The 27,875-nt window shown below is 58.7% G+C and overlaps 1 protein-coding gene across 2 annotated transcripts in view; it reads left to right on the top strand.

Moving 5' to 3' along the window:
- The window catches only part of FHOD1 (formin homology 2 domain containing 1), a 62,053-nt gene that overhangs the window by 19,238 nt on the left and 14,940 nt on the right, over positions 1–27,875 (top strand). Inside the window, exons 2-13 of one of the 2 annotated variants that reach the window (XM_039503200.1) lie at positions 674–780; positions 1,669–1,733; positions 11,576–11,643; positions 15,343–15,448; positions 16,799–16,893; positions 19,214–19,325; positions 21,456–21,550; positions 21,819–21,962; positions 22,811–23,040; positions 23,510–23,617; positions 24,706–24,729; positions 27,114–27,167. In XM_039503200.1, coding sequence (XP_039359134.1) covers positions 674–780; positions 1,669–1,733; positions 11,576–11,643; positions 15,343–15,448; positions 16,799–16,893; positions 19,214–19,325; positions 21,456–21,550; positions 21,819–21,962; positions 22,811–23,040; positions 23,510–23,617; positions 24,706–24,729; positions 27,114–27,167 — 1,208 coding nt within the window. The remainder of the gene's footprint in view (positions 1–673; positions 781–1,668; positions 1,734–11,575; positions 11,644–15,342; positions 15,449–16,798; positions 16,894–19,213; positions 19,326–21,455; positions 21,551–21,818; positions 21,963–22,810; positions 23,041–23,509; positions 23,618–24,705; positions 24,730–27,113; positions 27,168–27,875) is intronic. The other variant, XM_039503201.1, reaches the window with a different exon arrangement.

Here is a 27,875-nt window from a genome sequence, read left to right as displayed (position 1 = left end):
GTGGAGAAGTGGCCTGTGAAACCCCAACCGAGCCCGGGGATGGGACGGGACGGAACGCTGCTGCTGAGGGGACATGGAACAGGAGTTTCTGGATTTGTGGGTGACTTACACTCTGGCCCCCAGAGCTGAACTAAAGTGCCGCAGTTAAATCCTCAGCGAGCCGTTGCCAAGGCGCTGCGCGGCTGTGCTAGCCCCACAAAAGGGAATGGCAGCAGCTGAGCATGAGGGAATGGCTAGGGAGTCGCATGGTTGAGAGGTGGGGGCAGGAGGTCTGGGAGTCAGGACTCCTGGGTTCTACTCCCAGCCCTGCTGCTGACTGGCTATTTGTCCTGTACAAGTGCACAGTGGCAGTATAGTATCAGAGGGGGAGCCGTGTTAGTCTGGATCTGTAAAAGCAGCAAAGAGTCCTGTGGAGACTAACAGACGTATTGGAGCATGAGCTTTCATGGGTGAATATGCACATGCATCCGACGAAGTGGGTATTCACCCTCGAAAGCTCATGCTCCAATACGTCTGTTAGTCTATAAGGTGCCACAGGACTCTTTGCTGCAATGGCAGTATAGTTATTGGGGTGCCTAAAACTGACCCTGCTCTCCCCACAACCACGCTATGCATTCCTCCCTCCCATTAGCAAGCACCATCACTGATCTCTGGGGGGTCCTTGTGTTTGCAGCTGGCGGACTGTACGCTGCAGGTCTCACCATCTGGACAATACCTGGATCTTGATCTGTCCCTGCTGGAGCAGAAAGATGAGCTGGAAGGATTCTACGAGGAGATCAGGTGAGTTGCTGGAGTCGCAGATATACCTGTCTGAGCCGAGTGAGTGGGACATGAGTCACCGTCTCCACTCAGGGGACTGCCCAGCCAGATGACATGACCCTGCTTCACCCACCTTTGCCTTCTCCAGATGGCCCCATGTGCTCCTCTCCTACAAAACACCTGGAGTGAGACTCTGATGCATGTTGCTCTTCTGCCTGCTCAGCAGGGTGGAGCAGACCGGTGAGGGGCCTGCGGGGGGAGCAAGAATGCCTGGAATTGAGGCTGGGGCTGGTAGAGTCACTTGGGGGATTCACTCCTTTGCCAGCTACTTCCTGGATGTTAAACTGAGCCCCTGGGCCGAGAGCCTGGTGACAGGCCAGTTTTGGTCAAACTCTAGGGCAGTCTCTGGGGAGTGAGGGACCTTGGACTTGAGGTTCCTCAGCAGAGCTGTGGGGAGAGATCAGGCCTGGGAAGCAGGAGCGACCACAGATCAGGACAGAAGTACGCTGGCAGAGGTGCATGGAGGCCCCAGGACAGTGCACCAAAGAGCTGCCCCTCCCCTCCAGTGTGTGTAACTGCATAGATTTGGTTTCCTGAGGATGGTTCTGATGATCTGGCAGGCTCCAGCAATAGCCGGGTGCTGCTGCTGTCAGTAACCTATGGAAGTGGGGCATGGTGGGGCGGGGAGCTATTCTGGGGGGGAGGTGGCCAGCAGATCATTAGGGCAGCGGAGGTGCTCTGGCTCTGGTGCTGAACGTGGAGGCAGGCTGGTGCCCATTGGTCGGTGTGGGTCTGGGCCTTGCTGACTTGCAGGTTCCCAGTGGCGGTGCTGTGAGCAGGCCCTGGCTGCCCGCCAGTGAGGTTATTGGTGACATTTGCGGTGACTTACCTGCATTCCTCTCGTTCCAGCAAAGGGAGGCGGCCAACTCTGATCCTGCGCACACAGCTCTCTGTCCGAGTCCATGCCATCCTCGGTGAGTCCCTGATAGCCAAGGGCCCCTTCTGTATTCCTCAGAGCCTTTGCCCTTAACGTGCCCAAGGCCGCTCGAGCCAGGAGCACTGTGACACAGGGCTGTGTGGGGCCTGGCTAATCTGGCCTGTGGGTTAATTGCTGAGTGCTCCTGGGGGCTGGCTCCTGGCTCCCTTTCCCATGATCCTCTGAGCTCCAATGTTCTCTCCGGCTTCATGTCTCTGTCTGCCATGGCTGGGTTTTCCCAGCCCCTGTCACTGCCACAGCTGGAGATGAGCAACTGGGCGAGGATGGGGGCAGGCTCTGAGGTGGCACGGAACATTCTCTCTCAGGTGCTTGGCTGGCTGGTTCCTGCTCACGTGCTCAGCATCTAGCTGGTTGCTATCACATGGGAGGTCGGAAAGGAATTTCCCGTGGGTCAGGCTGGCAGTGACCTGGGGAGGTTTCACCTTCCCCTGCGGCGTGTGGTGTGGGTCACTTGCCAGGATCATCTGGGATATCTCATGCCATGGCAGGCTTCCTGTTCTCTCCGTGTGGCACGTAATAACCTGCTCTCCTGTGGGCTGTGATACTTGGGTTGCCGGGTTCCGTGTGTGGGTGCTGGTGGGCTGTGCTATGTAGGGGATCAGGCTGGAAGACCTGGCCTTAAACTCTGACTCGGGTCCTTGTTCCTCACGTGGCTCTTGGGGCTGAAGGGGTTAATTGTTTTCGGCACGAAGAGCCCAAGTACAACAGTATTTTTGCCTGTGATCCTGAAAACATGCCGCATGCTACAAATATTCTGGGTCGCTTAGGCACGCTCTAAATATAGACTTGGGAAGTACAAACAACTGTGTCTCGTGGCCAAGAACCCTGACGGAGGGTCAGGCACCCAGTGCTGGGAACCAGCATGGCTCCTCGGCTCTGGGTATCTCCCCGTTCCTGAGCTTGGTGGGGGGAGCACGAGTATTGCACAGGGGTGCTGTATTAACGAGATCTAGAGCGGCCGCCCCTTTGCTGCAGCCTGGGGCCCCCCTGCCAGCAGCCCGCGGGGAGCTGATGTGGGGGGTGCTGCTCACTCTGCGTGGGTCCAGCTACTAAAATGCAGTCAGTCCTTTCCTTGCATCGCTCTTCCACGTGGCCAGCTATGGCAGCTGCCCCGGGATGCACTGTGGGGGTGGGGGGAGGTAGGCCCGCACTGAGAGAACTTGCTGTTCTGTGCAGTAGGAGCCCAGGTGATAACCGCTGAGTAGGTTACTGAGGAGCTCTGTCAGCCTAGACCAGCCTTTCCCAAACGGTGGTTCCCAATCCATTGGTAGATCCCAGAAGGGTTGAGTGGGGTTGCACTTCCCCTGAGGAGTCTTTACCTGGACGGTGGGCCCAAGCCTGGGAAGGTGGAGCCATCCCCCTCTCTTTGTGCCTGTAGTGTCTACCCTTTCCCTTCCCGTGTGCCTGCAGGTCTCTTAGGGACTGGGCTCCAGTGCAGTGTCCGCTAATTCTGCGATCCTTTCCCTGCAGAGCGGCTGAGGTCAGGGCTCTGCTGTCTGCTGGGGCCTCCCAGGCTCTGGCCGGGTTAGGGTCTGCTCTGCTGTGTGTCTCTGGTGCTCAGACATTCCAGCAGCTGGAGGGGGCAAAGGTCACCTGAACTGCAAGTTAACCAAAAGTCCTAATCAGCATTCTTGAAATCTTCTCGGAAGGCTGCTGCTTGCCTTGTTAGAGCTTCTGACTGAGCCACCTCAGAATGCAGTAGAGATCAGCTGGATTGTGCTTTAATAACTGCCTGTCAGACAGCAGGAATAAAGAGGAAACCAGCAGTAGATACTAACCCTAAACCAAACACTAAACCAGCAGAAACTTGCCAGCAAGTTAAAAAAAATATGTATTGGATGATTGGACTATAAGGTGGATAGAAAGCTGGCTAGGTCGTCGTGCTCAACAGGTAGCGATCAATGGCTCCATGTCTAGTTGGCTGCTGGTATCAAGCAGAGTGCCCCAGGGGTCGGTCCTGGGACTGGTTTTGTTCAATACCTTTATCAACGATCTGGATGAGGGGATGGATTGCACCCTCAGCAACTTTGCAGATGACACTAAGCTGTGGGGAGAGGTAGATATGCTGGAGGGTAGGGATAGGGTCCAGAGTGACCGAGACTAATTGGAGGATTGGGCTAAAGAAATCTGAGGTTCAGCAAGCACTTAGGAAGGAAGGATCCCATGCACCGCTACAGGCTGGGGACCAACTGGCTAAGCAGCAGTTCTGCAGAAAAGGACCTGGGGATTACAGTGGACGAGAAGCTGGATATGAGTCAGCAGTGTGCCCTCGTTGCCAAGAAGGCCAATGGCATATTGGGCCGTATTAGTAGGAGCATTGCCAGCAGATCGAGGGAAGTGATTATTCCTCTCTATTCGGCACTGGTGAGGCCACATCTGGAGTATTGCGTCCAGTTTTGGTTCCCTCACTACAGAAAGGATGTGGACAAATTGGAGAGAGTCCAGCGGAGGGCAACAAAAATGATTAGGGGGCTGGAGCACATGACTTATGAGGAGAGGCTGAGGGAACTGGGATTGTTTAGTCTGCAGAAGAGAAGAATGAGGGGGGATTTGATAGCAGCCTTCAACTACCTGAAGGGGGGGTTCCAAAGAGAATGGAGCTCGGCTGTTCTCAGTGGTGGCAGATGACAGAACAAGGAGCAATGGTCTCTTTGCAGTGGGGGAGGTCTAGGTTGGGTATTAGGAAACCCTATTTCACTAGGGGCGTGGTGAAGCCCTGGAATGGGTTATCTAGGGAGGTGGTGGAATCTCCTTCCTTAGAGGTGTTTAAGGCCCAGCTTGACCAAGCCCAGGCTGGGATGATTTAGTTGGGGATTGGTCCTGCTTTGAGCAGGGGGTGGGACTAGATGACCTCCTGATGTCTCTTCCAACCCCAATCTTCTATGATTCTATGAGTACAGCTATAAAACCCCCAGCTGCATACACTATACTGCAGGACATCAGCCCGACACCATGTCATGGGTGCATTGAAACGGCAGCATTCGCAAGTCTGCTCTGACAGCGATCAAGTGCAGGATTCCAGTCTGCGCCGGGCAGACACGTTCATCTTGGCCAAACCAAGCACGTGAGCTGCACTGCTCTGGTGCAGGCATCCTTGTGGTCAGTGGGAGAGGAGCATTAGCTAGGACCCTTGCTCCCTCCAGCCACTGTTTGCAGAAGAACCTTCAGGGTCAGGGCATCAGGATCTTCCTTTCTTTAGCTGGAAACTGGACTTGTGACCCAGGTGTGTCAGGCATGTAATGTGCAGGTCAGGCTGCTTACAGAGCAGAAGCTAGGTTGGCTGCCGTCTTTGCACACAGACTTGCTGGGGGGCTGACTGCTGGAGCCTGCCTGCAGGCAGACTGTGCATGGCTGCTGCAGGGCTCCTAAACTACTTTCTGACTGTGATTCAGTCACACACTCTTGCCCTCTTCCTGATTTGCCTTTGCAGCACTTCTGCTGTAATCAGATTGCTGATGAAACCTTATTTACCTGGATATATCGTGGCGTGTTTGTTGCTCTTTGGGGGACGCCTGTGAAACGCAAACTCTCTCCCAGACCTACCAGACGGGCTCTAGGGGAGACACCATTGAATAGGCCTTCTCTGGTTGCTGCTAGCAATGGTTATTTGCGTGGTGTCTGCAGCAGGCTTGGCGCTGCCGGCGCAGGAAGTCGCGTTAGTTTTTCCTGTCCCTGACACATGCGGAAGGATGTGTCTGAACACCAAGTGCCTCCTTCACGTTCCTGCAGAGATGAGATTTGCCCACAGCTCTAACCCAGGGGGCCTGGCGAGAGAACATGCGAACTCTTGGATTAGTGGCCGAAATTTGGTTAACTTTTATTTTGCCAGCTTGGTCAGCAGCATGACCTGACTGTCTTCTCGGGGTCCCCAGGCCTTTGTCCCTGGCATCTGCCTTGCTTCCAAGTTTTCCATTAGATCAGCAGGCACGGCATGGCCCTCACCTCCTCAGACTGCTGGGGAGTGCAGCATTTCTATTAGCTCCTGGCCTGCAGGAGATAGGTGGGGGATGGGGGGACACTGTGGACACTGGCCCTGCAGAACCTCTCGGTCAGTCCCCTCTGACTCCACTCATGTCAAGCCCGACAGGCCTAGCAGTTTAGCAGTTGCGGCTTCAAGATGTTGTATGTAAACCCCGTCCAGCTCTCTAACCCCTCTCACGCTCTGCTGGGTGTGTGAGGGAAGCAGGCCTGGGTCTACAGAGCACAGGGGGTGAGGCTGTTTCTCAGTGTCAACAGCTTTGGGCTGTTTTCTGGTCCCCTTTGTTGCTCCCCCTGTGCTGTTTGAACTCTTCCTGTGCCCCAGGGCAGTGCTGCTCCCCTGTCCCTGGAGGCCCCTGCAAGTTGAGCCCATCCAGGGTGTGGTCAGGTCCGTCCTTAGGATTTATGGGGCCCTCTGCAGTATTATAAAACTGGTGCCCCTATGCCCGGTGCAGCCCAGGCTCGCATGTGTATTTTAGGTAAGGGGCGGGGGGGGGTGTCTTTTGAAGGATTTATTTTAAAAACGATATGTCTGAAGATCCAAGCATTCAAGGCTAACGATAAATATTCAGATTGTGCATCTAAAAATCTATGCAAGGGGTTTTTAGAGATGTGATTTTATCATCTTCACTAACACACTGATGAAATATTTTTAAAACAAATTTTAAACTAAGGTCCTGTAGATTAACATGTTCTGAGTAAACATGACAGTGATGCACAACTGTTTGTCAGTAAATTCAGGCAGTCTGTACCTGGGGGTTGGCAAATGCCTGTTATGGCTCCATTACCCCTTGAATGGCTCTCATAACAGTTTCAATGTAGTGCTAATAGGTCTGGCAGGCTGGAGGCTTTTTCACTTTTAAGTACTAGGTCCCCTCTGGAGGAAGACTAGGGAGGCTGCAGCAGCCAGCTGTGGTGGGAGCAGTGGTGAGCTGGAGCAGGTTCCCACAGGTTCTCAAGAACCGGTTGCTAAAATTAGACCTCCATGGAGAACCGGTTGTTAAAGGGCCAGAGGGTGGGCAAAGAACTCTGGTCCGTGGGCTGGACCATCCTGTTGCTCCCAGGATTCCCAGCTGCTTCCCCCCAGCTGCAGCGTGGCCAGCCGCCAGCATCAGCTGGCAGCTCAGCTGAGCTCTGGAGTCATCCTGCTGCCGCTTTTGAATGGCCCAGCAAGGTGTGTGTGGGCTGGGGTGGGGGGAGGAGGGGGGGAGCTGCTGCAAGCTCCAGGGCTGGCCAGAGGGGAGGGGAGGGGACAAGTGGGGCAATTGGCCCAGGCCCTGCAGGGGCCCCCGGCCCCACAAGGATCTCTCCCCCGGCCCCTCCCCCTTTCCCCCCCTTAAATCAGAACTTTTTATAGGGAACCGGTTAAGATTTTGGCAGCTCATCACTGGGTGGGAGCCTATAGGAAGGGGGGGAGGGATAGCTCAGTGGTTTGGGCGTTGTCCTGCTAAACCCAGGGGTGTGAGTTCAATCCTTGAGGGGGCCATTTAGGGAACTGGGGTAAAAATCAGTCTGGGGATTGGGCCTGCTTTGAGCAGGGTGTGGGACTAGATGACCTCCTGAGGTCCCTTCCAACCCTGATAGTCTATGATTCTATGAAGGGTCAGAACAGGGATAGGAAAAGACAGGAGGGTGGACACTAAGACCCAGGGGTGCCCCAAATTTTCAGGTGCCCTACCCAGCCTTGTATGCCTAAGAGTGGCCCTGGGTGTGGTGCAGGGGGGAGGTAGATGCTTTCTGCCAATGCATGTTACCTTGGACATACCTGTCTGCCATCATCTGGCCCAACCTCCTGTGTGTCCAGTGTTCCTCCCACACTGACTGACTGCAGGGAGGAGACATTTCACCTACGTCCCTAGTTTGTCTCTCAGCTGTGTAATGACAGCAGCAGGTCTCAGAGGGAGAAGGGGCCAGGGGCAGGAAAGCCGCCTCTTGGGTGGGTGTAAGAATCTGAGGGCTCTTGCTCAGGAAGGGCTATCCAGGGGCACTCTCTTGCAGGGACTCCAGAAGAGGTGGTTGAAGGGGAGTGCACCTTCCTCTTGGAGCATAGGAAGGATTGTCCAGGGACTCGCGCCATAGGGCATGCAGATCTGCATGGGGGGAGGGATAGCTCAGTGGTTTGAGCATTGGCCTGCTAAACCCAGGGTTGAGTTCAATCCTTGAGGGGTCCACTTGGGGATCTGGGGCAAAAATTGGTCCTGCTAGTGAAGGCAGGGGGCTGGACTCAATGACCTTTCAAGGTCCCTTCCAGTTCTAGGAGATTGGTATATCTCCAATTATTACCTTTATTACCTTAACTGCTGTTCCTGTGCTCTGATCTCCATAAGACATTGAGCCTTGTGCCGCTGATCCATCACTCTGGGAGCTAAGAGGGGCAATCAGATCTCGTGCTGCAGGACATGAGCTGATTGTGCCAAGGGTCAGGAAGGAATCTGCCCCATGTACAGAATTGTACAGCTTGCCAGGTGCGGCAGGAGAGGTTTTCACCTTTCTCGGCCGCATGAGTCGCTGATTGCTCTGGGAGGTGGCATAGCAGACCAGACGGAGCAGTGTCTGACGTGATGTGGTGGATCCTGTGCTGCCTGACTTTAGGTGTCTGCACTGTCCATCTGTGTCCTGCAACCATGACATGTCTGCTCTCAACACAGAGAGTCCATGTGCTTGATTTTCTGCAGTGCCTTCTGTCCGCTGGAGTGGGTGCCCAGAAGAGACTGTGCTGGCAAAGTGCTAGTGCTGCTGTGCTGGGCAGCCTGGCCCCTGGCACGGTCTGAGACACTAAGCCCTGATGGGCTGTCCCCCAGGATTCTGCCATTGTGTCCTAGGAGTGTCACCTTCCACCTGGATGGAAAGAGCCCGCCCTCTCGGACAGCCCCGGGGGGAAGCCAGCAGGGCTGCGGGCCAGGGGAGAGCAAGAGGCCATGCGTCTCATCAGAGTTCCTGTTTCTTCTCTGCGTAGGAAGCCAGGGGAGATATTTATAGCATTGTTATGCAAAAAGAAAACAGGAAATTGGCAAGTTCCAGATAACCCGCCATTGCCGGGCTGTAGCTGCTCCCTGGCTGCCAGCCCGTGTGTCTGCTTCCCCCAGACCCCAAGACTGACAGCAGGTCCCGGGGGCCACGGGCTCCTCTTAGTGCTCAGGGGAGGAGACACAGCAGGGCCTGCCTGCAGCCAGGGGCTCCAGGAGCTTCGCAAACGGAGCAAACTCACCTCAGGACTGAGACTGAGCAGGGGCCTTTCAGCCCAGGAGGCTTTTCCTCGCCTACTCCGAGCTCGAAGTAGCAATTGAGAATGGAGGGAGGGAGCTCTTGTCCTAGCGCCCTGCAGGTCCCGGGAGCCGAGCGGGAGGGGAGTATGTGCACCCCTACGGGGCAGATTCAGAGCTCAAGTGCTGCTTGCTGCTGGGGGAAGGATCGTGCAATCTGGCTTAGAGCCCTGCGTGGGACTATTGTTCTGCCCTGCAGCTGGGTGGTGGGGTTAGGGGCTTCTGCCAGAGACAACTGGTGCCTGCTGAGAGTGGGGGGATACAATTGAAAGGTTTGGGTCCCCTAACAGCTTGAGTCAACCCCCACCCCCCCAAGGCTGCAGAACGGGGCTGCTGCTTTAGCTCCGTGGAGAGAGGCAGCAGCAAAAGCAAGGAGGCCTGGTGACACCACATCACCAAGTAGGACCAGCAAACCTTGGCAAAAATCGGGGCGGGGGGGGGCACGTGACCCCTGTGCCACATGTTGCCTCTGGCTTCTGCCTGAGCCCTGGCTGGCACCTCCCATGGGGCTGAAGTCCCAAGCCCCGGCAGGCGTGCCCCAGCTCTTGAACTTTTGAAGATTGACATATGCGGCTCAGGCGGTCAGTAAGTTTGGCCGCCCCTGGCATATTGTCTATATAAATGGAACTCAGACACAATTTTTACCACTAAAAGAATATAACAAATCTTGCTTTAAAGCATGTTAAAAATATACTTCAACCCCTGTTATGAAAGACATCAAATCTCTTTCTATCCCTCACTTAAATTTAAGTATTAAAACCTTTATTAAAAAAAACAACTTGCTTTACATTGCTGCAATTCTGTGTATGACAAACTGCTGTTGTGTATATCCCATGGAATGTCAAAACAAATTGCACCACAATTTTGCCTTAAAGGTGCAGATGTTTCTAAAGATTATAATCATTAAGTTGTTTAAAAAATGTTGTAAATGGCTTACGTATCGCTTTTAGAACTTTGAACCATACCTTTGAAGTTATTTATCTGTCAGGGTAATTACTGCTTTTTGGAAAACGTTTAATGGAAAAGCTGCTCACAGCTTAGGTTTTTGATAGAAATAAATTTTAAAAAGAGGCTCAAATGAAGTGATCAGTAGTAAGGTCAAATTAAACAGCAGGTGTACCGGGGTGCAGTCTGTGGGTCTGGAGCTCAGGGAGTAGGTACAGGGAACGCTGGGCTGGGGGGAGGTGGTGGCTCTGGAGCTTATGGGGACAATTCAGTTCTTAGGTGGTTCTGATGTCGGATGCTTTCTCGCTGTTGTTGCCAGGGCAAGAGCACAGCGTAGCTTCTCCTTGCACACCCTCTCAGCTGGGGGGTGCAGGGCGCTGTCCGTGCAAGCCACGCTGTAAGCTGTCTGGGGGCGCAGTCAGGCTCCCCAGCAGGAGTGCGGTGTCTGCATCAGTCTCCTCAAAGCATCCGCTGCAGCTGGAAGTGTTTGTTAGCCCTGGTTTCACAATTAGGTCATTTCCTACGTATGGTGTCTAACTGTGCCCCGGGCTGGCATCCCATCCGTGTCTGGCTGCCCCCAGGAGCAGGGTGGGTGGTCTCGTGGTGGTGCTTGGCCTGAGAGTGTGTCACTCTGCAGGGGTTCTAGCATGGCAGGTGCCACCCTGACTCCTGAGGGCTGCAGCCTGCAGAGAGCAGAGCCCCTCTCTTACTGGGGCGTGGGGAACTGACCGGCTCAGGAAGCGGGACACAGGCCTAGCACTGTGGGGCAGAGAATGGGATCCGGAGCCTCCCCTGGCGGGAACTGGTTCCAAGCCGGCCCCAGCTCAGTCGCTTGAAGGTTCTTGAGCTCTGTGCTAACCCCTCCTGGAGCGCACGGTGCTGCCTAGCGTTCAGGCTCAGCACCAACCCGCTGGGCCGCAAGATGAGGGGTTACCCCAGCACGCAGACCTCAGCACGGGGAGGCCAAGGAACCTCGCCCCAACCCCTCCTCACCTCCTCTGTGCTGCAGCGGCCCGGAGTCCCAGCGGGCGGGCTTCTCTTGCCACCACCCCGAGGGGAGGAGATGGGTGTCTGGGACCCCTTGGGAGTCAGCTGAGGGGCGCCCCCCTGTACTGGGGGGCAAATGGGCCGAACCAGCCATTGCGGTAGGTGGCAGGCGCCAGGCTAGGCCAGGAAGCAGGGCTGCCTGCTGGGCAGAGCCGGGCAGCCTGCCAGCTGGAGCCCTCGAAGCCTCATTCCGGCACGGGCGCCCCTCGGGCCCTGGGTGGTTCAGTCCCGAGCGCAGCGGCCACTGGCCCGCACATCAGTATGGGCAGCCAGCCTGGCAGGCACAGCACCCCAGCCTGTCCGTGTCACACCCTTTCCTTCCAGGGGTGGGGGGTGTCCCCAGCTTCGATCCCTGCCCCCAGGTGAAAGTCACGTCTGTGGCACCAGCCCCCCTCTGTCCCCTCTGCAAAGGGGGAGAGCCCAGCTGAGCCCTGGCACTGAGCGTGGGGCCTGGCCAGCGTGCGCTCTCCCCCTCTGCTCCAGCTGCAGGGGGGAGGGTTCGTGGCTTTCCCCATTGCTGGGGGGTGCTCTGGGGTCCATGTCCCCCACCCCCCTAATGCAGCGGCTGTCTCCCCTTCCCTTCCAGAGAAGCTGTACAACTCCCAAGGTCCGGAGCTGAGGCGCTCCCTCTTCTCCCTCAAGCAGCTCTTTCAGGTACATTCCCCCAGCCCCTCTGTGGGCCCTGACTCACCCCACAGCCCAGTGGCCTCTGGCCCTGTGGGCCTGTGCCTAGGGCCATGTGCTGTGCAGGGCTCCCGGGGGGCAGCTGGTCATGGGGAGCCTGTGGCGTTAAGTGATGCTGGGGGATCCCATCAGCCCAGCTCCCGTGTATCCTGCCTTCCCCCCCATGCCCGATTCCCGCTGCCCCCAGTTCCGCACTGAGGGAGCTGCAGGGCTCAGCGCCAGGGGAGCGGGGGCTCTGGCCCAAAGCCAGAAGAGGGAGTAGGGGTTTGTTAACCCAGCCCCTGCCCCATGGGGGGCTGCAGATTTGGGCTGGAGCCTTGAGCCCCACCTCTCAATCTCTGCAGCACCCCACTGTCCCACGGCTTCTCACCCAGCAGTAACCTGTGGGGTACAGCCCAGGCACCGCTGGCACTGCCCCCTTTCCCCCTGAGCGCCCCCTCCCCCATAGGGCACCGCCGGCACTGCCCCCTTCCCCCTTCAGCCCCCCTCCCCCATAGGGCACCGCCGGCACTGCCCCCGTCCCCCTTCAGCCCCCCTCCCACACACAGGGCACCGCCGGCACTGCCCCTTTCCCCTCAGCTCCCCCACACACAGGGCACCGCCGGCACTGCCCCTTTCCCCTGAGCGCCCCTCCCCATAGGGCACCGCCGGCACTGCCCTTCCCCTTCAGCCCCCTCCCCATAGGGCACCGCCGGCACTGCCCCTTTCCCCTCAGCTCCCCCACATAGGGCACCGCCGGCACTGCCCCTTTTCCCCTCAGCCCCCTCCCCATAGGGCACCGCCGGCACTGCCCCTTCCCCTTCAGCCCCCTCCCCATAGGGCACCGCTGGCACTGCCCCTTTCCCCTCAGCTCCCCACACACATAGGGCACCGCCAGCACTGCCCCCTTTCCCCTCAGCCCCCTCCCCATAGGGCACCGCCGGCACTGCCCCTTTCCCCTCAGCCCCCTCCCCATAGGGCTGGCCCAGGCACCGCGGCACTGCCCCTTCCCCTGAGCGCCCCTCCCCATAGGGCACCGCCAGCACTGCCCCTTTCCCCTGAGCGCCCCTCCCCATAGGGCTGGCCCAGGCACCGCCCGGCACTGCCCCTTTCCCCTGAGCGCCCCTCCCCATAGGGCACAGCCCAGGCACTGCCGGCACTGCCCCTTTCCCCTGAGCGCCCCTCCCCATAGGGCACAGCCAGCACTGCCCCTTTCCCCTCAGCCCCCTCCCCATAGGGCACCGCCGGCACTGCCCTTTCCCCTCAGCCCCCTCCCCATAGGGCACAGCCCAGGCACTGCCAACACTGCCCCCTTCCCCTCAGCCCCCTCCCCATAGGGCACAGCCCAGGCACTGCCCCTTCCCCTTCAGCCCCCTCCCCATAGGGCACAGCCCAGGCACTGCCCCCTTCCCCGTCAGCCCCGCCTTCCCCATAGGGCATAGCACAGGCACTGCCCCCTTCCCCTTCAGCCCCGCCTTCCCCATAGAGCACAGCACAGGCACTGCCAGCACTGCTACCTTCCCCCCTGCCGCTCCCCCTCCTTTTCCCATGGGGTACAGCACAGGCCAGCCAGCATGGTCCTTCCCCACCCCCCCAGGGTATAGCTAAGTCCGTTCGTTTTCAGTTTAAATTGATTTTTACAGAAAAATTCCCACATTTTACAAAAAGTATTATTCTTTTTTTTCTGATTTTCACCCTACTTTTGTGTCATTCAAATATATAAAAAATAACTTGCTTTATTAGGAAAATACAAACACACGTCTTATGAAATGTAATTACGATAATACATTAGCCTGTGGGTCTGTGCAAAGCTGCCTGGCGAAGTGAAGCTCTGTATTAGTCTAGAAGAGACGCACAATAAACAAACAAGCACACAGGCAGACTCTGAAGTGCGTGCGCATCTGAATGTCCTGCTGAATCTCACGCCCACCACGTACATATTTCACGCTGTTAGCAGATAACGGTTTAAAGATTTGACGCACGAAAATGGGAAGAAAACAAAAATCTGTCAGGATACATTGCAGAACAAAAGGGAGCATTCGAAAATAATAAATTAAAAAAAAACAGGAGAAAAGGGTGAAGTTGAGTGTATGCGCTGCAAATGGTGTCGCCTAATTACTAAATGAAAACTATTAGCCTATAAATATTTAAATTCTACACCAGTAAACTGTTTATTCAGATGAGAAGTTTTATTTAGGGATTAGAGAGATTATTTTCCTAAACTCAGAAGCGGCAGCGTTGTGCTCTGAGTTCTGTTTTAGTTCTGCAGCAAACCACACTGATGAATGGAATTCAGAGCATTAATTTTCTGAATACTTTTTTCCCGTTTTTCCGTCAACCAAAATAACCCCCTGATATTTACCCAGAGAAATGGAGAGTGAGTTTGTTTTTTGGACTGATTTTCCCCCTGTTTTGGTTGTGCTGATGGTAAACATGGATACAGTCCTAAGAAAAATTAAATAAAATAAAAACTGAAAAAAAAGGGTCCTAGGTACAGCACAGGCACTGCCGGCACTGGCCCCTTCACCCCCAGCCAGCTCCCCCCTTTCGGGTACAGCACAGGCACTGCCGGCACTGGCCCCTTCACCCCCAGCCGGCTCCCCCCTTTCGGGTACAGCACAGGCACTGCCGGCACTGGCTCCTTCGCCCTCCAGCCTGCTTCCCCCCCCCCCGGTACAGCACAGGCACTGCCGGCACTGGCCCCTTCACCCCCAGCCGGCTCCCCCCCCTCGGGTACAGCACGGGCACCGCCGGCACTGGCTCCTTCGCCCTCCAGCCTGCTCCCCCCCCCCAGGTACAGCACGGGCACCGCCGGCACTGGCCCCTTCACCCCCAGCCGGCTCCCCTCAGGGACAGCACGGGCACTGCCGGCACTGGCCCCTTCACCCCAGCCGGCTCCCCACCTCAGGTACAGCACGGGCACCGCCGGCACTGGCTCCTTCGCCTCCAGCCTGCTCCCCAGGTACAGCACGGGCACCGCCGGCACTGGCCCCTTTACCCCCAGCCGGCTCCCCAGGGACAGCAGCACGGGCACTGCCAGCAGTGGCTCCTTCACCTCCAGCCAGCTCCCACAGGTACAGCACAGGCACCGCCGGCACTGGCCCCTTCACCCCAGCCGGCTCCCCCTCGGGTACAGCACGGGCACGGCTGGCACTGGCCCCTTCACCCCCAGCCAGCTCCCCCTCAGGGACAGCACGGGCACTGCCGGCACTGGCCCCTTCACTCCCCAGGCTGCTCCCCCTCAGGGACAGCACAGACACTGCCGGCACTGGCCCCTTTGCCCCCAGCCAGCTTCCCCTCGGGTACCGCACAGACACAGCCGGCACTGGCCCCTTCACTCCCCAGGCTGCTTTCCCCCGCACCCCCCCCGCACCCCCTCGGGTACAGCACAGGCACCACCGGCACTGGTCCCTTCACTCCCCAGCCGGCTCCCCCCCCTCGGGTACAGCACGGGCACGGCTGGCACTGGCCCCTTGTCAGACCACACCTCCCCTAACTGTGGGGTATGGGCAGCTCTTGGGCTCTCCTGACCCCCAGCTCCTTCTCTATCAGTCTTGCCCTGTCTGCCCCATCCCTGCCTTAGTGGGGGTACGGCTAGGGCCTGTTCCGGCCTCGTGTCCCCCTGAAGCCATGACTTTGGGGTGTGGACCCCTGCGGGCGGATCAGTGGGATCTCTGGTTTGTGCTGCAGGAGGATAAAGACCTGGTGCCGGAGTTCGTGAACTTGGAGGGGCTGACATGCTTGATCAAAGTGGGGGCCGAGGCCGACCAGAACTACCAGAACTACATCCTGCGAGGTTGGTGACGGGACTGGCCTCTGGCCTGCCCCCCGGCAGGGCCCAGAGCCGCTTGCCTGCCATTCTGGAGCCCCTGGTTGAGGGGGAGGGGAGATTTTGGGACTTGAGCCCCCAGTGGCCCAGACACACACATACTGGGTGTGGGAGTCCCAGCTGGAGGGGGAGGACTGCTCGGGGGAGGTGGCTCTGCCCCTCTCTGAGCAGTGCCTCTGCGCCGGGCTCTGACCAGGGGCTGTGCAAGACGGCCCCCTGCACCACGGGGCAAGGTGGGTGCTGAGCTCTGCTGAGCCTTGGCTCTGATTGCTTGTGACCGGGGTCCTAGTGGGGCCAGCTGTGGTCACTCAGTTAGGGTGAACTGCAAAGAATGGGGCAGCCAAACCCTCAAAAACTGCTGGATATTCCAATGCTTAGATTCACCAAACCAGCACAAACAGCTTCTTTATTACCTCACTGGTTACCCAGAAATCCAAACAACGCAGTTCCCTTAAAGGGATCCAGCCTCAGGCCTCCATCCAGGTACCCACGTCCAATATGATGAAAATTTCTGTAAATCTTATTTCATCATAGAAAAGGTTCTACCAATCCCAAAGGATCGGACACGTTACCTCCCAGGTTAATGCATGTTTCAGATCTTACCCAAATACACGCTACAGCCAATTCTTATTAACTGAACTAAACTTTATTAAAAAACAGAAAAGCGAGAGTACGGTTAAAAGATCATTATACATACAGACGAGTTCAATTCATTGAGGTGCAGATTCACAGCAGAGATGGCGAGCTTTGTAGTTACAAAGAGTTCCTGTAGAATTCAGTTAATAGGTTATAGTCCAATGTCCAAATACCACATTCAGGGCGTACCAGCATAACTGGGACCTCAGTCTTGCGACTCAAACTTCCCCTGATGGAGTCTAAGCAGATCTGAGATGACAGAATCAGGACCCAAGGATCTTTTATATAATTTTGTGTCTTTTGACAAGTTGGGAGTTCCTCAGGGAACAAAAGGTCATTAGGATGACTTTGAAGAAGGTGCCTCACTGGTACTTAGCTATAGAAATTAACATAAGGCCATTTGCTTGTTCCTCCACCATTCACAGCACATTTCGAAGAGAGAGGAATACTGAGATATCCCATGTTTACAATTCATTTAAGTGATAGGATGTTCCTTTGACCTCTGAATTATCAGACTACAGCACAGACAGGGACTGTTGATTATGTTGTTGACCCAGCTCATACCTATGTAAATACACAAAAACACAAACATTCTCTCGCCATGTGTCTTTTGAGGGTTATTTATTGTGCAAGCTGTTTAACCCTTTCTAGCCATGCATCACACTGCTCTTTCCCTTGCAGCACTGAGCCAGATCATGCTGTTCGTGGACGGGATGTTGGGCGTGATCGCACACAACGAGACCGTGCAGTGGCTCTACACGCTGTGCGGGAGCTTGGTGAGTGAAACAGCGAGCACGCCCCGCCGCAGCCGCACCCCTGTGCACCGGGCCATTGCTGCCTGCTTCCAGCCTCCACTCCCTGCTGCTTTATTGCAGCTGGGATTTGTCAAGGACAGGGCTTTCCGTGCACTGGCATTGCACTTTCCACGAGGAGCGTGCTAGGGGGTGGGGCTGCTGAGTGCTCCTGCACTCCCTGCTCTGAATCCTCTCCGCGTAGGTAACCTGCCTGCTCGCTCACCTCCAGTGCCAGGCGTGTGCCTCACTCCCCGTCCAGCTGGGCTCTGCACATGCTCGCTGAGGGCAGGTTAAACAATGCTCTGCCCTGGGCCATGTTTGGGGGCTTATTATCTATATACCTACAGACGTCACGCTGTGGCGGCTGTGTGCACACGTATTCCAGAGCATTCCTCCTCTGAGCGATGGTCCCTAGGTGTGTTCCACACGTGGGCACGTATGCGCTATGCACCCGAATCCGGCATTTCTTCAAAGCAGTGTCCGTAGACCCGCACGTGCGCAGCAACTCGCCTCGTGCTTCCAGCCGATGGTACAAGAGGCAGTGCGGGTCAACGCCTCTCCAGTTCCTTCTTACCACCGCAGGGCCTGAGTCCCGGGATTCAGGAACTGCATCTCCTGCCCTCGCTCCTTCTCCATCAGCGACGAGCATCACTGGTGGCTGTGCTGTCTGGGTGAGGCACGTGTCTCTACCAAGTGCAGGGTGTGTAAATCCTTCCTGCCCAGAACTGGAGGTCCGACTGAAAAAGCTCCTGATGGAGGAGGCTATGCGGCCCCTCTGTGACCCAGGCCCAGGGGACATTGTCAGTACCACCTCGTCTATGTAAAGACTGTCTGGCTGTGTCAGACAAACAGGGGCGTTTCTACTGGAACTCCTTGGATTCCAGGTTCTACGGTGACCTTTGTAACATCAGAGGATATCTTCCTCCCCTACCTGCAGTCTCCACTCCTGACCCAAAGCAGGAAGGATTCTACTAGGCTCTGCTACCTGGCTAAATGGTGGCAGTTTTTGGCTTGATACTGTGGACATGCCATTTATCCATGGCAGAAAGGTTGTGGGGACAAGCCGTATCCTCTCAAAGGGTTTCTAAGTCAGTTTCAGGAGGCATCTTAGAATGCTACAAAACAGCAAAGCTTCCCCCTCGTGGGCGTATCACAACTCGCTCCGTGTGGGCACAAGCTGCCTCCCTGGCATCCTTCTCAGACGTCTGCAGGGCGGCGACGTTGAGTTCTGTCCGTGCTTTCACGTCGCACTGTGCTCAAACTGTCAGCAAGAGCGGAGGCCGCCACAGGGGCGGCAGCACCTCTGCTGCCAGCTTCCTCGCACCCTTTGGTCTGAGCCCTGCTTGTGCAATACACCTAGGGGCCAGCCCTCGAAGTAGTAGTGGTGGTTACTTACGTAACTGGCGCTTCTTTGAGAAGTATGGTCCCTGTCTGTGTTCCCCACTCCGTCCCCTCTGCTTCGCATCCGCCCAGAGCAGCATTGACCTGCCCTGCCTCTTGCACCCGCGGTCAGGCGTGCGAGCAGAATTACTGCACAAGTGTGGGTCAGCGGCCATGGCTTTGAAGACATTCCGGTCTCGGGTGTGTGGCGCTCCCGTACCCACGTGTGGGATACCGATAGGGACCCCGTGTCTCGAAGAACCTCCACTTTCAGCCAGTAACTTCCATTACCCGACTCGGTGTGTTTGAACAGCGTGCCCAGGAGGGCTCGCTGGCACTCGGTCGTTTCCTACCTACCTAAAGGGTCCTGGTAAAGGGGGTCCCTTAGGGGCCTTTCTCTTTGAACCAGAAGCTGTAGAGATGCCCCCATTTCCTGCTGTGAGTGGAGTTTGACACTGCAAGGACAAAATGTGCCCAACTGCAGGCAGAGGGGGGCTGTGAACAAGGCTGGCCTCCCTCAGGGCACTTGGCAGAGCCGCCTGGCAGGTTTCAGAGGTGTAGCCGTGTTAGTCTGTATCAGCAAAAACAACGAGGAGTCCTTGTGGCACCGTAGAGACTAACAAAGGACAGAGACACACAAGGGCTAGAAGCGCTAGCTCGGTCTGGGGGCTGCCTCTGCTCCGGCCGGCACCAGCCCTTGGAGTTTGTTCTCTGTGCGGCACAGCTTGCTGGCCGAAGTGTGGCCCTGATCCTGACCCGCAGCGGCCTGTCTGGCACCCAGAGCATTGTGTGCTGGGACCGGACCTCTCCCGTCTGCACCAGGACCCGGGCAGCTGCTGTTGGCTCTGCTTTCTGTGAATCGGGTGCGGAACAGTGAGCTCCTCACCCGCCACCCCTTTAATGCGCCCCTCTGCCCCCCCAGTACCGCCTGGTGGTGAAAACGGCGCTGAAGCTGCTGCTGGTGTTCGTGGAGTACACGGAGTCCAATGCCCAGCTCCTCATCCAGGCTGTCAACACGGTGGAGCAGGCTAGAGGTGAGCATGGCCACCCCCCGTGCCTGGGGGAAGCCGCCTGGCAGGCTGTGAGCTGCAGTGTGCAAACCCTCGGGATTGAAATAGGGGTGCCCCCACAGGCCCCCTCCTTCACAGTAACAGCGCACACTGTCATCAGAGAGACTCGGTCGCACTCGGGCCCTGCACGCTGCCCAGGCCAGCACTGGAGGGCAGGCCGGGGGCACGGGGCGTTGCTGGTACCCAAACCCTCCTGCTCCTGCGGCAGGGATTTGGGTGCATGGGATTCAGAAGGCTCGGCTATAAACGTCCCATCAGGCTGCACACTGGCTGAGCCGGCAGAGGAGGCCCAGCGGCTGCGTGGCACTGTGATGTTCTGGAGGCTCAGCAGCAGCTCTGTGCTTCAGATGGAAACTTGCTGCCCTCCCACCATTCCCTCCCCGGCCTCAGCCCACCCTGCTGCCCCGTCTCGGTGTGCTCTCTGCCCAGAGCCGGCCCTTGGGGCAGCAGTCCTGGCTGCCTGGCCTGTGAGCTCCCCATCCAGCCTGAGCCTTGGCGTGCCGGGGGCTGGGTTCTTCTTTTAGAAGATAGCTGCCGCGAGACAGGAAACCTGCCACCGTAACTCTGCAGCCTCCTGCCTGTGTGCCATGAGAGCCGTCTCTGTTCCCGGGGCACGCCACCTTCCCCAGCAACGCGCACCCATGCTGCTGCAGCAGCTGGCCCCCGCCCTGGCGAGCCGTGCCCAGGCTCTGGGTAGGACTGTGACCCCCAAGGGGGGCGGGATGGTCCTGTGGGTGGGAAGAGATCAAAGTGCTGCCCAGCTGCATCCTGCAGAGGGTGACCAGACAGGGATGCCCCAGGCTAGGGGCAGTGTCTCAGGCTGGAAAGGAAGCTGCCAGTGCTGCGTGTGGTGCTACAACGACCTCTGGTGGCAGGTCAGGGTATTGAAGGGTCTGTCCCAGTGGTAAAAACAACAAGGAGTCCGGTGGCACCTTAAAGACTAACAGATTTATTTGGGCATAAGCTTTTGTGGGTAAAAACCCCACTTCTTCAGATGTCCCAGGGATGAGCGTGCCCTGTGATCGGCGCCAGGGCGTGAGCCGCCACACTGCACCGCCAGGCTGCAGTTACCCGGTCCGCACTGGTGCCGCACTCACCTGTGTGGCGCTGGGACTTCTGGGGCACGTCCCAGGCTGCTTCGTGCTGCAGTGAGTGAGATGTTCCTTCCCAGGGAATTGTGGGGGAACGTGTCTGTCCTGGGCACGGGGGGGAATTGTGGGAAAGGTGGAGGACTGTCAGCAGTCACGTGGCTTAGCCTGGGTCCTCTCTGTGAAGTGGGCCTGTGATCAGCCCCAGCAAAGGCAGAATTTGAGCTCTAGCTACAGCCAGGCCAGCTAGCCTGGGTTTACAGCAACAGCACACTGGAGTGAGAGGGGGATGGGAGGAGGCGACACCCTGGTCAGAGCCCGGGTTAACTCTGCCGTGAAGACAGAGGAGGAGGGGAATAAAGGTTGTGTAGGGATCCTCCTTCTGCAGGTGGTATCTCCATGGTGCAGGCTGTGCTGGGCCTCTGGTAACAGATGGTGCTTGGGCACCTCCCGTCACACCAGGGCCGTGCGTGTCCTGATGGGGTGCAGGGCCATCCCAGAGAACACCTCGGTCTGACCTGGCTGGCAGAGAGCCAGGTTCCAGCCTGGGGCGGCATGCTGCAGGGGCTGGCAGCTCCCGGGGGCTCGCAGCCATTCTCAGGCCAGCCCCACGGAGAGCACACTGCAGCGTCCTGCTGGGGCGGGACAGGCGGGCAGCTGTGGGTTTCTCTGCTGCCATTCCCCCTTGGTCCACTGCGCTCTCTGAACTCGTCTGCGCTGGGCTCTGGGGAGGAAAGCCGAGCCCCTTTTGGAGCTCTCACCTCCCTGGGCGCCAGCAGGCTGCAGCTCTGAGTCCTGGGTCTCAGGCGCAAAACTCTCCATGGGACGTGCAGTGTAACGAGCTGGTGGGGGGCTCTGACGCTTCCTTGGGGGGGAGCGATGGGGGAGGGAGTCCAGAAGTGGGCCGATCTATCTGGCTGCTGGCTGATGGGGGGCACCGATCACGAGGAGGAAGCCTGCCCTGCTCAGGGACCCCATTTGCCAGGCTTGTGGTGCTGTTTCCTAGGTGCGTATCCATGGTCCAACCTGGTTGCAATCTTAGAGGAGCGCAATGGGGCTGACACGGAGCTGCTGGTGTTCGCGATGACACTTATCAACAAGGTCAGTACCGCGAGGCAGAGCGGCCGCGGCCCGGCACATCCCACCGACCCCCTGGCTGCTCAGAGGCCAAAGAACAAGCAGCTGGCGGCTGTGGTATGGAGCAGGTTTTGTGCGTGCCTGGGAGTGGCCCCCATGTTGCTCCTTCCTCCCACCCCTGCCCTTCACCTGTGCAGTCCCGCTCTGGTGCCTGGGCTGGGAAGTGTGGGAAGAGGCCTGCTAGCCCCTGTGGCGCGGGCTGGCCTGACTGCGTCCCCTTGGTGTTGCTCAGACGCTGGCAGCCCTCCCGGACCAGGACTCGTTCTACGACGTGACAGACTGCCTGGAGCAGCAGGGGATGGAGCGCATTGTGCAGCGCCACATGCACAACAAGGGCCTGGATCCTGACGTGAAGCAGCAGTTTGCAATCTACGAAGTGAGTGCATTTCCCCTCTCCATGGGCCGCAGCCCCCTGCCTCTCCATCTCCCCTGCCCTCGGGTGCAGGCTGGGGCTTGGAAGGACTTCCCCCACCCCCCCTTACTCGGGGTTCTGGGATCGCCCTGGCCACACCTACGGGAGCACCCTGCCTGCACGGAGATGCCCTGGAGGTTGCACCGGGAGGTGAGGACCTGCCAGGTACTGACATGCTCCAGCCTCTCTGGGGCTGGGCAGGTCACTGGGCTGTTGGGACAGGCCTAGTGCTGCCGACCCCCAGCATGTCCAAGCCTCCAAGCGCTTAGGCTCCTGCACGGCCTGGTGGAAATCTCTCTGCTTCCCGGTGAGCCTGGGGTCACTGCCCCAAGCAGCACTGTTGTATCTCCCCCCAGCCGGGCATGATCCCAGCCCCTCCCCAGCCCACGGAGGGGATGGAGAAGGTCTCTGGGTCACAGGGGGGTTGTGCTGAGGCTGCGGTAGCTGAACTCCCCTCTGTTGTCACAATCAGCATCCTGTGTGACGTTAGATGTTAGTTGCTCCCCAGTGCGGCTGATGGGTGCTGGGGGTATTCACGCCTCTTGGAGCCGTTGGTTCAGGCTGTCAGCAGGTTCAGGCAGAGGAGGCAGCCTTGGTTCACGCTTGTTTGAAGCTGGGAGGTTATTTCCATAGCCGTGAGGGCTAGAAATCTGTTGTGTGGTTAACGCCGTGGAGATGGAATAGGTCAGGTGAGCGCAGGCAGGCAGGCAACAGCTGAGCCCGGTGGGCATAGGGAGCCCCGTGACAGCATGGGGTAGCAGGGCCCTACAGCGGCTGGGAGGCACGCTCTGCCCATGTGCTGCTCTCCGCAGAGCTCGCTCAAACACGAAGATGGAGTGGAAGAGCTGCCACCGGGGGTGCGCAAGGAGCGGAGGAAAACAGACGAGAACCGGCGGGGCCGGCGCTCCCTGGGTGGCAACGTGGATGCTGGAGCCGGTGCAAGCTCCCCAAGCCCAGCTGTGGAGGACAACAAGCTGCCTGAGCCCTCCAGCCCCCCGAGGGAACCCACTGCCGAGACGGTGACGGAGAGCAGCCCAGCTCCGTGAGTACTGGGCGTTCGGCAGGGATAGGCAGGCTGGCCAGTAGCTGTGTGCAGGAACAGAGCTGGGGTTCGGTGCCCACCGCGAAGCCTTGGGTGTTTGGGGCAGGACTGTTCTGTGCTGATGAAGGGTTTGGGTGCTACTGCAGAGGCTGGGGCAGGCCTGGGGCAGTGGGCTGGGCGTGCCCAGCCAGGGATCTGCATGTGGCGAGCTGTGATCTGCTCCATCCCCCACTCCTCAGGGCTGGACCTGCAGGGCTCCTGGGTGGGCACCCTGGCTGAAGTGTCTGTGGCAAGGCCCCGAGTCCCCGTGTGCGCCCCCTGCAGGTGAATGATGGGGTGCTGTGTGTGATCCATTGAAACGTAACAGCAAGAGCCCCTCTCGGTGCGTGCCAGGCCCTGCTGGCTGCATGGCTGCAAAGGGGGGCTGGCTTGTGGGGCGTAGGTTGAGTCTGCGCTGCTGCTGTTTCAGGCCCTGCTTCGAGAGTGTTTACAACAGCACGTCCAATGTGCGGCTCTCTGCGCCGGCCTCCCCGGAGGAGAGGGAGCACCCCAGCCTGGGGGAGAGGAGCGTTTTCAAGTGAGTTGCCTCAACTTGGCGGGAACTGAGGCGTGTGTGCTGGCCCTGGGGAACCCTTCCTGCTGGGGCACGGTGCGAGACAGGCCTGGGGGACGCTCTGGGCAGGACACGGAGGGAACGCGAGTCTGAGGGGGCACCACGAGGCCAGAGGGACCGAGGCAGAGACCCCTCTTCCCTCCCCACTCCCTGTCCCGTTCCCTGTCTCAGCAGAGAGACGCCAGAATGCGTCTACACAGCAAAATAAATGAACCACCGCAGTAATGAGTCTGAGCACCAGGTCAAGTAACTCAGGCTGGTGCTGTGGGCCTGAAACCAGCAGTGTGGATGTTCCCGCGCGGGCCCTGAGACCCTTTCCCCTCGCTGGGTCTCAGACTTGGTGCCAGGGGTTTCCTTTGCAGTGTAGACGTCCCCACACTGACCTGAGCTGGGGCCGATCCATGGTCTCAGGCGCTCTGGGTGTGTTTCAGGCAGTGGGTCGGTCCAGGGGGAGCCCATCGACAGCCCATCCTCCTGGGGATGCCTGGGCCCCCGGCCTGCGCAAGAAGGGCTGTGTGTGACGGGGAAGGCCGGTTGTGGGTCTGGAATGGTTCCTAGGGCTCAGGAGCCAGCCCCCCAGTGGAGGAGCGGGGTTGCTTGGGAGCTGTGTGGAGGGAAGCTGTCCTGGTGTGCAGCGGACGGGCCGGCAGGAGGGGGCAGCACTGCGTGAGAGGGACTCGGCATGCCGACATACCCCGTGGAGACAGCACGCTGCGGGGGCGGGGTTCCCAGCTGTTGCCCCTGTGCCCTGCTCAGCTGGGTGGAGGAGTCTAGTGGGTGATCGGTACCCTCCCAAAGGGGGAAAAGGGGAAGGCCCTCTGGCATGCAGCCAGCATCCTCCCCCCGCAGAGTGGGGTCTCTGCGAATACTGGGATCCCAGCCAGCGCCATGGGAATGGCCAGCCCACTCCTCTGCCGGCGGTGCCCCTCGGGCTCAGCTCAGGCAGGCTCGCCCCAAGTGGATGGGTGGCATCTCTAGCTCCAGCTCTCACGCTCTCTGCTCCTTCTCTCGGCACTGATTCTCCTCTGCCTAAACTTTCTTTCCTTTTTCAGACTTCACCAAACTGCCCCTGTTTGGTAAGTGACACGGAGGCTGCGTGCGTGTGCATGTGACCCTTCCCGGCATGCTCCTCCTGCGTGCTGCTGGCTAGTTTCCTCTCCCTGCCTGCGGCTGCTCTGTCTAGGCCACCTCTCCCTGCGCTCCGTTAGGCTGGAGCGTGGGCACTGCACTGGGGTTTGCTTGCATGAGGCTGCATCTGCTGCTTCCAGGCCTGGGTCTCCTCTGAGTGCTGGCCACAGGATTCTGTCCCTATTACATGCTTCGCGTTGCCGGGCAGCACTTCCTGAGACTCCTTCACTGGGCTGGGATCTACGTTCCACTCGGCAATCAAGGTCCCATCTTTCCTGATCACTGAGCTGGCCACATGAGGCATTATCCTAGTCCGGGGCCAGAGACCTCCTCTCGGTTTTGAGCTTGTCCAGGCTCCTCCACAATGATGCAGGAAACCCCCCGGCTTGTCTCTGCAGCACTTCCCCCCTCTGCCCCTGTCCTCTCTCTGCAACCTTGAGGGCCAGCGGAGCACCATGCAGCCTGCCCCACTTCCCCTCGCCAGCATGTTGGTGCTTAGTCAGCCATAACCCCAGACATGGTGCGCAGAGCAGGCAGCGAGCGACTGGCTAGCCCGCTGCTGGGGCGTGCGGCGCGGCCTGGTTCAGGCCCATCCCTGAGTGAGGCCTGAGCCGCTGCACTCTGACTGCTGGGCTGACAGCGCCATCCTCGGGGTTGGGGTCTCTGTGCGAGTCCCTCATGCTGTCCATTTGGGCTGGCCCCGTGTTCTGCGCCTGGATGGAGGGGAGCGGGGAGCTGACTGGTTATAGCCAGGTGCCCTTCGGGGTTCGGGCGTCGGGTTCAGCAGCTGGGCCTGCCCCAGGGCATCACTAGAACCCGCGTTCCGGAGGCTGCTGTGCGTGGCTGGAGGCCGGCTGTGTTAATTGACAGCTCGTGTGCGGTGGGTGCCAAACTGGGTGTGAAAATGGCTGCCCTCCAAAATGGCTGCTGGGACGCCCTCTGTAGGCGTGGTGGGTGTGGGTGTGGGAAGAGTGGCAGCCCCCCACCTCTCCACAAGCCCTCGCAAAGGACTGGTCCGTGCGTGGAACCCCATTCCTTGCCCCAGTGACCTTCGCCACGGCTGCTCCTGTAACGGTTGGGTAGGGGGGGCACCTCTGCTGAGGGAGGGGACAACCGGACTGATGGTGGCAGCCTGTCGATTGACCAGTGTACGCTGTGCCCAGGGGGCTGTCGGCTGGCCTGGGGGGCAGGAGGAGCACACACGGGGTGCTGAGCCCCTCGTCTCTGAATGCAAGTGCCAGTTGGTCCCATAGTTAGTGGATCTCACTTCTCCAGGCATGGCTGTCGGTTGGCCAGGGCTGCTGTACGGCAGGGATTTTCCCAGTCTGCTGTAGTCTGGCGTGCAGAGGTGGGCCCCATGCAGCGGCCGGGGAATGTCCCTGGGCTGAACAAGAGGCTCAGAGCGGCAGGGGGGAGCTCTGATTGTGGTGGTAGATGTAGGATGTGTCTACACTGCGAGTTAGCCCAGGGTCCACAGAACACGACGTAGCAGAGCTGGGGTTTGCTAGCCTAGGGCTTCAGCGTCTACACTCGTTTGTAACCCCAGGTTAGGGGAGGTTGGGGCTCCAGCATCATGCAGGCCCGTGTCCAGCCACCCGTATCCCAGGCTGCCCAGCCTTTGTTCGTGGTGCAGTGCGGGGAAAACGTGACTGCCAAGCAGACAAGGAAAGTCAGGCTGTGGGATATTTTTGGCAGATGCCCAGAGCATGAGTCCAGTGGGTCGGACCCCGGGTCCTGGCGTGGACTCTGCCCCCTTATGGGACTCTGGGGTTGCTCGGTTTGTGTGTCGGTGGAGGGCGGTTTCAGCTGGAGGATGAGTTCAGACCCTGGGCTTGCCTTGCAGTGTAGACATGCCCTTAGGGTACGTCCACACTGGCGCTGGGGGTGTGATTCTCAGGTCCCCGTGCTCGCTCTGATCAGGCGAGCCTGGTCAAATACCGTCACCGTGAGCAGCGGGAGGGGCTGCCTGCCCCAGTACAGTGCCAGCCCAGATACTCCACACGTACCTGAGCAGCAAGCCGCTCACGCCGCTCCTAGTGCGCTAGCTCGGTCAGAACTGGTGCTGTACGTCTGCCGGAGGTGGAGCTGCCGCCTGCAGCCCAGATGTGCCCGTAGATGGATTGGCCTGGAGAGCAGGGGCTGGCAGCGCAGGAGGGCGGTGCCGTTCGCTCTGGGTGTGCTGTGCCGTTTGCGCTCAGGCTGAGCCCCAGGGGCTGCCCTGACGCAGGGCGCCGGTGGAGTGGAGCTGAGAGGCGGCTGCCGTGTGGAAAGCATGCGGAAAGCATGGGCCGGGCCGCGCCGGGCAGCGGTGCTAACTGCTCTTTTCTCTCAGGCGAGAGGAGAGCCCCCCTTTGCGTGGGGACAAGCCCGTTCTGAGGAAGTTTGAGTAAGTACAGATGTGGGCGCATCTGCAGATGTGCCCTGGGTCCTGCTGGAGCCAGGCCCGGACGCCCCCGGAGCAGAGCAGGGCTCGGGGGATGTTCTCTAGGGTAAATGTCACATGGGTCATGGAAGCTGGGGGCTGATTGGCTCCCACACATCTGCCTCCCCAAGGCGTGTGTGGCTGCACTTCCCTCCACCGAGCTGGGGGACAGCGCCCGTCAGAGCCTGGCTTGGGTGGAGCAGTGCCAGGGCAGAGGCTGTGTCCTCCAGAGCAGAGAGGTTGGGCTGTGGAAAGAGGGGAGATTGGTTTCCTTGATTACCTCCAGCGTGCTTTGGGGGTAACAGACACACATTGCTCCCAGCCCTAGGAGGACCCTAGTTCCTCAGAGCACTTTAGCTTGGGAAGCTGCAAGCTTCAAGCCCAACGTGTGCTGGAAGATTTTTTAGTGTTTCAGCCTTTCTGGGTGTCCGGGCTCCCTGGGCAGTGTCAGAAGCCAGTGACTTTCGGCCCTAGAACCCTACAGGAGTTCTATAGGGGCCCTTACCTGTCTGGGGCCCCTGGTTGCAGAGAGTCTGTGAGAGTCTCTGCCGGGGCAGGTGCTTGCCTGGCGGGACTCCAGAGCTTTGGGGAGCCAGGCGCCTACGTCTGTAGGGGCGAGCCGCACCGCAAGGGCTGGTGTACAGCGCTGTGAATAGATTGTATCCCTTCGCA

This window comes from Mauremys reevesii, linkage group 16 (assembly GCF_016161935.1).
Source record: "Mauremys reevesii isolate NIE-2019 linkage group 16, ASM1616193v1, whole genome shotgun sequence".
Classification (NCBI taxonomy): domain Eukaryota; kingdom Metazoa; phylum Chordata; order Testudines; family Geoemydidae; genus Mauremys; species Mauremys reevesii.
Note: the sequence above shows the minus strand (reverse complement) of the source record. Positions and strands in the feature narration are given on the sequence as shown.